Below are 11,113 nucleotides of genomic sequence, written 5' to 3' on the forward strand. Positions count from 1 at the left end.
CTAGTGTGTAATCAGAACAAAAACAGGGGGGGGGGGGGGGGGGGGGGGGTAAAAAGATGAAGTGAAAGGGTGACCTTATTTTATTTTATAATACATACACATACATACATACATACACATACAATCATACATACATACATACATACATACATACATACATACATACACACACATACAATCATACATACATACATACATACATATATTGATATACATACATACATATATTGATATACATATATATATATATATATATATATCTTATAAATTTCTAATATTTGGGTTTTTTTTGACATAGTACTCTGTTTTTCTTTTCTGTTTTGTTATTGGGCACTTTTTATTTGTTTATTTCAATTTATCAGGACTGACATTCTCCTTCTCCTTCTCCTTCTTCGTCTTCTCCAAAGGCGTATTGGATCTACTCTTCCTTTGATCGCAAATCACAGGTATGTGTGCATAATTACAACCATATTTCCTTTATTCCCTTCAGGTTAGGGTTGGATTAGGGTTAGGGTTAGTGCTAGGTCTAGGTAGGGATGGGGTTAGGGTTGGAATTAGGACCAGGCTTACAGTTAGGGTAATAATTAAGGTTAAGATCATAATTAGGGTTAGCCAGTTAGAGTTAGCGAAAGTGCCCTGGCCTAACATTTGAGCATTAAGAGCTACAACCCCAAAGTAACCCACTTAGGGTTAGTGGGTTTCTTCTTTTGTTTGTTCCTTTTTGTTGTTGTTCCATGTCTATCTTTTTTAGGATTCCTTAAATGTCTCTTAATTGTTTTGGGCTCCCTTGAGATGGCTTCATGTTCTGCTTAGAGAAAATACGATGTGTTCCCTCAAGAGCACGTGCATAATAACTGTTGGTTAATATTGCAAGTATTTTGTATCATGTTTAGATCAAGCTCTTTAAAAGGGGTGGGAATGAAATCTATTGTTCGGTTATGCAAACCTTTTTTAATTCAGAATGCGTGTGTAAGTGGGTAACTTGTTGACGGAAGATTGTGGGAAATTTAATCATTATGCTTCGTGTAGATTGGTCATTTAGCTTATTTATGTAGTTATTTCATGCCTGTTTACCTATGATCTCCTGCATTTGTTCATTGTTTTGATGCCCATTGCAATGTTTTATTTTGTATTTTGTCTAGAGACAAATGTGATGTGTTCTTTCACGAAGATTTATGAAATCTGTTGCTTGGTAGTGCAAACTGTTATTAATTCATGTAGGTGTGTGTCTAACTTGCTGGTAAAAGTCATTGGAATGTTTAACAATGTCACTATTTATATGGATTTAATTTAGCTCTATACAGATGATATTGATGAAATCTTGAGAACATAGCATAGAGACATAGGTTCTAACGCAGGAAAGATGTCTTTATTTATGCATTGGACGGATGCCTGTGCGTTAAGCCGAAACATTTCATAATACTTTTCCAAAATGTATATAATTTTGCCTAAATCATACATTTGTGTGTTGCAGCTATGTTTTAAGGTAGGGATTATGGCTATGCTCATGCCTTGGAAAGATGCCTTTCACTACATTATATAATGCTTTTCAGAAACTCACAAAATTTTATCATGTTGTATCCACTGGTTAGATGTTGTGATCTCTTTGTTCAGGAACAACCTGATGATGGTTTCACAATTCTCTTCTAGGGATAGTTCAAGACTCTAATTTTTCTTAATCAGTATCGATAGAACTGCATTTTCCTTTTACTAGTCATGTATAGAAAATATTAGCACATGGATACAATTGAATGTGTATTAACTTCTTAATAAATGCTTTAATAGTGAAGCAAGTAGAACATATGTTGTTAGTTTATATTATTTAAGTGTTGATGTAGCAAGAAGTTCTCTTGATGGTCTCTAATCTTCCATCTTTGAAAATTAACCATGCCAATTTAACTAATTATGAAGCCTTGGAGTTTGGAAAATTATTAAAATGTTTCCTATTGGATGCAGAGAGTAAGTATATGGAGTTATGATGTTCTACAAATAAAAGCATCCCAATTTGTATGGGAAAGACTGCGATTTCTTCCACAGACAGCATTATGCTCACATTAAAGAGAGTCCGTGATGATTCAGATATTGCAACCTTGGACAACACTCCATTAACACCAAATCCAAGGCATTCAAAGAGACAGGTTGAATATGGTAGTGATGAGGAGAAGAAAATCGTTCGTATGTTAAGGAACAAACCATGGATAAGCTATCATGATTGTGAGTCTTCTTCTTCAGAAGACGATTTTGAATATGAAAAGGTATTTCAATGTTCAAAGCTCTGCCCAGAAACATATTATTAGAAAGTCCATTGATCTAATTGGTCAATCATATAAAATGTCTTTTGCAGATTTCTAGGTCTTCATCTCTCCCTATTGGGGTTATCAGGGGTTGTGTATCGTGCGAGGGTTGCCAGAAGGTATGATAGTTCTTAAGGAAGTCAAAATTATGCACGAGTGTAGATAGTGTTCCACAAGAATCTGAAAGTTTTGAGAGTTTGCAACTAGGTTCTTGCAAGATGGAAACCTGACGCAGGATGTAGACCTACACTTGAGGATGCGCCAGTCTATTTCCCTCTTGAATCTGTAAGTGTGCTTGTGGAATTGTATTTTTGTTGACTAGCTTGTATCTTATTAGCATGCTGTATCTAATAGAGTTCTTTTTTATAGGAGTTTGAAGATACTTTAAAATATATCGCTAGTATCAGTGCTGAAGCACAACAATATGGCATATGTCGCATTGTACCCCCACAATCTTGGCGTCCTCCTTGTCCATTGAAGGATGATGAAAGTAGAGAAACCACAAAGTTCTATACGAGGGTGCAAAAATTGGATAAATTGCAAGTTAGGGAGTCAGGAGGGAAAAAAGAAAAGAAGAAGAAGAGGCGAGGTAGAAGAATGCAACGTGATGGTAGAACTGGTCGAAGGTCATTGTATTTTAGTGAAAGCTGTAAAAGTTCTCATATGGACTCATCTGATGAAGAAGATAAGTTCGGATTTGAGCCTGGACCAACATTCACTTTAGAAGGATTTAAAAAATATGCGGACCAGTTTAAACAAGAGTATTTTGGATTAAAAGACCAGAATGATGTATCATCGAAAAATGAGCTTTCAGTTGAGTCCATAGAAGGGGAGTATTGGCGAATAGTGCAGCATGCAACTGAGCAGCTGGAGGTATATATGATTATACTGGACTCAAATGCATATAAATAACAAATAATGATGTGCATAATAGTGTCTTTTGCATTTCGACATGTGTTTTGGTAGGTACTATATGGCGCTGATATCGAGACAGGAATATTTGGAAGTGGTTTTCCAAAGTCAAAACCAGGGGTAGAACCAGGTTTTTATGAGAGTTCGGGATGGAATTTGAACAATATTGCACGTCTTCCAGGGTCTGCCTTGGCTTTTGAGGAAGGGCATATTTCTGGTGTACTGGAGCCATGGTTGTATGTGGGGATGTGCTTTTCATCCTTTTGTTGGGTGAGATTGTAATACTTTTTTAGTTCTCCAGTCCGAATAATCTCATTCAGGTTGAATGGAGTAAAATTGGGGAGTTTGAGCTATAAGAAATTTGGCTTGAAATGAAACATTTATTGTGCTAACTTTTAAATGTTTAACCTTTTTGCAGCATGTGGAAGATCACCATCTTTACTCCTTGAATTATCTGCATTTTGGCTCCCCAAAAGTGTGGTATGGTGTGCCTGGGAATGCTGCATCAAAATTGGAGGAGACAATGAAGAAACATTTGCCTAGTTTATTTGAGGAGCAGCCTGATTTGCTTCATAAACTGGTTAGTTTCTGCTTTGTCTGAGGCAAGTGTTTGGTTTACTCTTGATTGTTAAGCTAACACGTTTTTCTCTTATTAGGTAACTCAATTATCCCCAGCTATATTAAAAGAAGCTGGAGTTCCTATATATAGGGTTGTGCAAAGGCCAGGAGAGTTTGTTGTAACGTTTCCAAGGGCTTACCATTCTGGATTCAACTCTGGATTTAATTGTGCAGAAGCTGTGAATGTTGCACCAATGGATTGGTTGCCTCATGGCCAGACGGCTATAGAGTTATACAAAAAGCAGAAACGCAAAACCTCTGTCTCCCATGATAAGCTTTTATTGGGTGCTGTGAAGAAGCATCTAGGAATATCCTCACAGCATGTTTGTGAAGCAGAAGTTGATACTGCATGGCAAGGATCATTTTCTCAACATAGAGTTCTGATAAAGGTTTTGAAGGTATAATCTTGAGCTAATGAAAATTTTGTTATGCTACTTTTTAGCAGAAAATGTCAAATATCTCTAACTTGCTGAGTTTTTAACCAGAATACCCCTAGCTTTTTTAAACTTATCTGAATATCTGCATGTGCTAAAAACAAATTCACTATTGAGGGGTATTCTGGTACATCCTAAACAAGTTAGAGATATTTAGCTCAATTTCTTCTTTTGCGGCTCAGCTTATCAGTACACTTCTGCATCTCTAGGACCGAGTGGACGTGGAGCGTAAACGACGAGCTGGAGTTGCAAATTCTGTTCATGTCAAGAAGATGCAGAATGATTTTGATGCTGTTCATGAAAGAGAGTGTTCAGTATGCCAATATGACTTGCATCTGTCTGCGATCGGTTGTGAATGTGTTAATGAAATATACACATGCTTGGAACATATGCGCGACCTATGTAAATGTGATAGCACCAAAAAATATGCTCTATATCGGCATACCTTATCTGAGTTGGACAGTCTTGTGATAGCCTTAGAAGAAAAAGCTCGTGCAGTTAATACTTATGAAAAGATACTTGCAAACATTTCTAAGCTGGAAGCATCAATGGAAGCTTGTCCTCGGCTAACTATATCATCGAAACTTGGAAACTCAAAACCAATATCTAACCCTATAGAAATAGAACCTACTGACCTCAGTAGTGAGAGTACTATTACCGCAAAAGCAGCATCTAGCTCGGTAGAAGCGATTGAACTCAGTCATAACAATGCTATCCCTTTTGAAGTATCCTCAGTTTCATTAACTATTGATGAAATGCAAAAGGTGGAACCCGCATCTGGGACAGCGATGGAAATTTGTCTTCACTCAAGTATATCATGCAGTCACGAAACATCAAATGTAACATCTTGCCCTACAGAGGTTACTGAGCTTGGTAGTAACAGTTCTGCTACTGCAGGAGTATCATCAAGTTCTACAGAACCAACTGAGTTCTGTCATCATGTTACTATCCCATGTGAAGTATCCTCAGTTTCAACAGATGTAGATGAAACAGAACAATCTTTCCCTATATCTGGGGGAACTATATGGAGCATGGGATTGGATGAATTAAAGGCCTTTTTTCAGATTGGAGTAGAAAGCCAGGCTCAAACTTCTGAGAAACATGATGAGAACTGTGGAATATTAAGTTCCCTTTCTATTCAAGGTGATTCTACAACAGGATTGTCCATGGCTTCTGCACTTTCCATGCCGAACAATAGCCATCCTTGGAGTGGAAATGTGTCAGAGGAGGCAAAACGTGTAGAGATGATTGTGCTTAGTGATGATGAAGATTTTCCTGATGGGCATTCTATCTTTACCAACTCTTACCTAAAACTTGTAGTTGGTGAGGATTCTAATGCAATAGACTTGAAATCGGGACATGTATTACCATTGGAAACTGAGAATCAAAGCACTGGAATTTCTTGGAACAGTAATGCTCCAATGGGTATACAATTGGATGGAACAGGGCAAATGAATGAGTCTAAAATCATTAACTCAACAGAGCAGGCTGATTTTACCGTGAAACTCAAGCATTCATCTTTGCAAGGAGATTTCAAAAACTTTCAGACAGACTTTGGAGCTAATACTTCAATTCGTACAGAATTGAATAATGGATGGTTGCAACACAAGGCTCCCCAGAATTCTGATCAGGGGAACTCACAACAGGGTAATGCAAGGCATCGCTTGACTCAGGGAATTTCTCAAGTGGGTAATACAAGGCATGCCTTAACTCAGAAAAATTCACAAATGGGGAATACACTAATAACTCAACAAAATTCCCAGGTCGCTGATGCACTTTTAACTCAGCAAAATTCAGAAGGGGTTAAGACAATCTTCAATCAGCAAAATTTACAAATGGGTAACAAAGGGCATATTTTAACTCAGAAAAAATCACAAGTGGCTGATACAGGTCATCTATTAACTCAAAGAAATTCACAAGTGGGTAATGCACTCTTAAGTAAGCGAAATTCACAAATGGGTAATGCAGGAAGTCTCTTAACTCAGCAAAACTCGCAAGGGGATAGTACACTCTTAAGTCAGCATAACTTGCAAGTTGGTGATACAGTGCATCTCTTAACTCCACAAAATTCACAGGTAGGTAATACACTCTTAACTGAACAAAATTCACAGGTGGGTAATGCAGGGGATCTCTTAACTCAGAAAAAATCGGAAGTGGGTGATATAAGGCATATCTTAACTCAGAGGGATTTAGAAGTGGGTAACATAATTCAGCAAAATTTACAAGTGGGTAGTACAGGGCATCTCTTAGCTCGACAAAATTCTCATGTGGGTAACGCACTCTTGAATTGGCAAAATTCACAAATGGGTAATACTGGACATCTCTTAACACAGGGAAATCCACAAGTAAGTAATGCAGGGAATCTTTTAACTCGGCATAATTCACAAGTTGGTAATGCAGGGCATCTCTTTATTCAGAAAAACTCACAGCTGAATAATACAGGGCAACTATTGACTCAGAAAAGCTCACAACTGAGTAATACAGGTCAACTCTTGACTCAGGAAACTTTGCCATTGAGTAATACAGGGCATCTCTTAACTCAGACAAGTCTACATGCCACTGATGCAAGTCATCTCTTGACTCAGCAGAATTCACAAGTGGGTAATGCAGGGCAGTTTTTGACCAAGAAAAATCCACAATTACCCATTACATTAACTCAGCAAAATTCACTAGTGGGTGATACAGGGCATGTCTTAACTCAGACAAGTTCACATGGTGGTGATGCAAGCCATCTCTTAACTCAGCAGAATTTACAAGTGGGCAATACAGGGCAATCCTTAACTAAGAAAAAGTCACAACTGGGTAATACATTAACTCAGCGAACTTCACAAATGGATGATACAGGGCATCTCTTAACTCAGACAAGCTCACGTGCCTGTGATACAAGCCATCTCTTAACTCAGACAAGCTCACGTGCTGGCGATACAAGCCATCTCTTAACTCAGACAAGCTCACGTGCTGGTGATACAAACCATCTCTTAACTCAGACATGTTCACGTGCCAACGATACAAGCCATCTTTTAACTCAGCAGAATTCACAAGTGGGGAATGCAGGGCAATTCTTAACCAAGCAAAGTCCACAACTGGGTATTACATTAACACAGAAAACTTCACAAGTGGGTGATACAGGGCATGTCTTAACTCAGACAAGTTCACATGCTGGTGATACTAGCCATATTTTAACTCATCAGAATTCACAAGCAGGCAATACAGGGCAATTCTTAAATAAGAAAAAGTTACAACTGGGTATTACATCAACGCAGCAAACTTCACAAGTGGGTGATACAGTGCATCTCTTAAGTAAGATAAGCTCACATGCCAGTGAAACAAGCCATCTCTTAACTGAATCAAATTCACAACTGGGCAATACAGGGCAATTCTTAACTAAGCAAAGGTCACAATTGGGTATCACATTAACTCAGCAAACTTCACAAGTGGATGATACAGGGCATCTCTTAACTCAGACAAGCTCACATGTTGGTGATACAAGCCATCTCTTCACTCAGACAAGTTCACATGTCGGTGATACAAACCATCTCTTAACTCAGGTTGAACATGACTTGGGTTTGGCTGCTGTTATATCTCCGTCAGCAGTTACAGACAATGCACAACAGACTAACTGCTTATTGGGTCAGCCCCAAGGTGCTTATTCAGTTGAGCTTCTAAATGTTGGTAGAATCATGGTGGGAAAGGCTTGGTGCAACAAGGATGCGATTTTTCCAGCAGGTCAGATTTCATGAAAATTTATTCATGCTCAATATGAAAAGAATGTCTGGCTTTAAATTTGTGAGAATGATCATGAATTTTTCTTTTACTTTGATGCGTTTTGGCTGATTGAGCAGGTTTTCAAAGTCGTGTTCTATTTCCAAGTGTTTTAGATCCTTCTCAACAATGCTTCTATTTATCTGAGGTTATAGATTGGGGCCAGGCAGGTCCCCTTTTCAAGGTAATACTGCAAAGCCTATACTGATTTGTATTTTTCTCTGTGGATATCATGCTAATAAATGTATTTGTACATTTAGGTTTCCATGAGTGACTATCCCAGTGAGGTGTTTGTGCATCCTAATATTGATAAGTGCTGGCAATTGGTTCAAAAGAGGGTAAACATGGCCACCCAGTTGCATCAGTGCCTTGGTAAGGTGGGTTTGCCCCCTCTCCGTGAACCTGACGAAGTTAGTGGATATGAACTATATGGTTTTACATCACCACACATCATTACGGTAAGTATCTATCTGCATTCACTCTCTCTCCGTCTCTCTTGGAAGAAAACATTTGTATCACTGCAAAACATGAACAAAGGTTGTATGATGCACAAGAGTGTGATGGCTCAATGGTCTGTACAAAGAGCTATGCGTGTATATAAAAGTTACATATGTACAAGAAGGATCTTTACTGGGCTAACATAGAGGTGTGTTGGAGTAAGTGAAAGAGGTGGACAATAATGCCTCTGTATAGAAATTCTCACTCTTTTTTCTGCAAAGGCATTGTATTGTAGCACTATGCTAAAAGATACAAGGTAATGAGATCACTGTCAATATGGAAAACAATGGACTTCTTCCTCATGTGTTAAAAACCTGAAAGGACTCGCATAACAACTCAAATTTCAAGCATGGATGTTGCTTAATAGTACATGTTTTGAGAATCAGGGAAAAATACTATATTAATGTGTTAGGGCAATATGCTATTGGTAATCCAAGGTTTTACAAACCCATGCATCTGAATGTCAAGTCTCCTCTATATGCACTACTTTACTAGATGCCTGTGCGAGAATTTTTACCCTCTTTATCGAGGAATGAAAGCAAAGGGAAGAACTGATCCCATAAACAAGCTGGTAGAGATGATAAACATCAAGCAATAGATAAAACAGAGAAACTAATGAACCATTCTCTCTCTCTCTCTCTCTCTCTCTCTCTCTCTCTCTCTCTCTCTCTCTCTCTCTCTCTCTCCACACACACACACACACACCCACACGCACGCGCACGCGCTCTGTACTGCTTTGTTGGGTCTGGATCATGTTACTAGTGTCTAGAAGACCATAAAACATCATCATTACTGTCATCGTCTCATCATATCCTACATCTTGGATGAAAGCAGTTTGTATTACAATAAGAGACATTAAAGTACCACAGGATGCATGCACATTGTGCGCATCCTTAAGGCTTGTATGAAGGGCTGTGTTTGTATTATAATGCACAATTTCAAGATATAGTATTTTTCATAATTTTTGAGAGGTTGATTATCACACATAATATATATGTAATGCAGGCTGTAGAGTTGCTAGATTGGCGCCACCAGTGCGTTGAATACTGGGCAGGAAGGGTGTCTGATATTGATTTTCCCGAGAATCAATTTTGGATGGCAAAACCTAATAACTCTGGAATGAGTTTTTATCAACCATATGACATCCGACTGCCATCAAGAATTGGTTTCTGACAAGAGTCCACATCATTGTCCTGGTTGCTAAAGAGCAATTGCAATTAATTGTATTTGCCATACCAAATGTTCCTTTCCATAGGTAACCTGGAAATTTGTGGATCATTTTGCTTATTCATTCATTTTTTTAGAGCAGTTTTTGCTTCTTGATCTATATTTCGGGATGCAATTGTTTATATATATACATATACATTCAATCATCATTGTAATCTTTGTGGCTGCCCTATCAAAGGGCTCCATTAGTCCAAATGTAAAGCATCAAGCTTGATGCAACACTGGTCTTATAAGAGAAAAAACACTTTTTGTTCAGAGGATAAACTTAAAAAAATGCAATTGTAATATATATCTTTGTTTCTGACTTTCTTGAATTATTGAGATAGGGCTCTTTTTAATGGAAAAGCTTTATGAAGTAGGTGACCTACGAAACAGAGTGACAACCATTTGGATCATGTCAGAACTAACACTCATGCTTGATGCTTAATACTTCTTTGTTTCATTTTTCTTATCTTAGTCGGGTGTTTGAAGGCGTGGTAAGTACTAAGTACAAAACTCTTGGCCTATGGCTAGAGCATGGAAAGACGTCCACCCATTAACATCTATGCTTTATACAACATGTGTTTTTTCTCTTGGTATAGGGTTGATTGTTATTTTACACAATTGAGGGGTGATGAGTCCAGCCCCTTACAGAGCAAACCCTTAATATTCCATGATTGTACATCATTATTGTTTTCTCTAATCATTGGGGCTGTTTGCAATTTAGAGTTCAAAACTATGGCATTTTTATCATAAGAAAGTTAAATGTGGCAAACACGTATGAATAATGTTGGGTACCAGTTGGTTATAGCAGTCCATGGCTCACAAACAACTAGACTAGTCAATCTTGTTAGCCACTAGCTTAAAGCATAAGCTTCTTTCAATCTACAAGATTGTTTTAGTGCACTATTCGATGAGTTGGTGAACAATCATTTTAATTAATGGATCCATGGTCAACTAAGATTGCAAAGCATTTCTTATTATTCTAATTAAAATGATTTACAAGTCACATGGTCTAGTTAGTCACATGCGTTCTTGTTAGCCGTTCGGCTACGCGAAGGATAAAGGTCAACAATTTGGAGTCGGTGTCGAAGTTGGACAATATAAAAAGACAGATTTTAAAATGTAATTTTGTCGAGTATAAACAATATTGTAATTAGGACAATTTTGTATAACTGTAGGTTCTTGCTGAACAAGCAAGTGTATCATCTTGGAAAAGACTCTCAGGCCGCCTATAAAAAGGGATCGAGAACATTGTATTATTATTGTTCTGTTTTGGTTAATATAGTTTTGGTAGTTAAGAGTAATTGCTATGTCGACTGTTCTGTCTATTTCATTCTTCTATATTTACCGTGTCCAATGTTTGAACCTATTCTCTACGACACATAT

The 11,113-nt window shown here is 37.8% G+C and overlaps 1 protein-coding gene across 1 annotated transcript; it reads left to right on the top strand.

Moving 5' to 3' along the window:
- Positions 1-306: 306 nt before the first annotated feature.
- On the top strand, positions 307-10,053 carry LOC147860048 (uncharacterized). The gene is made up of 12 exons (XM_087324769.1): positions 307-446; positions 1,957-2,255; positions 2,345-2,413; positions 2,502-2,579; positions 2,664-3,167; positions 3,261-3,476; positions 3,625-3,786; positions 3,863-4,222; positions 4,468-7,984; positions 8,101-8,204; positions 8,281-8,478; positions 9,524-10,053. The coding sequence occupies exons 2-12, from the start codon at positions 2,010-2,012 to the stop codon at positions 9,689-9,691; spliced, it is 5,622 nt and encodes a 1,873-aa protein (XP_087180895.1). The 5' UTR covers positions 307-446; positions 1,957-2,009; the 3' UTR covers positions 9,692-10,053.
- The last annotated feature ends 1,060 nt before the right edge of the window (positions 10,054-11,113 follow it).

Source organism: Azolla caroliniana, unplaced genomic scaffold, assembly GCF_043228905.1.
Source record: "Azolla caroliniana isolate FFs.n. ecotype wild unplaced genomic scaffold, voAzoCaro1.0.p SCAF_9, whole genome shotgun sequence".
Classification (NCBI taxonomy): Eukaryota; Viridiplantae; Streptophyta; class Polypodiopsida; order Salviniales; family Salviniaceae; genus Azolla; species Azolla caroliniana.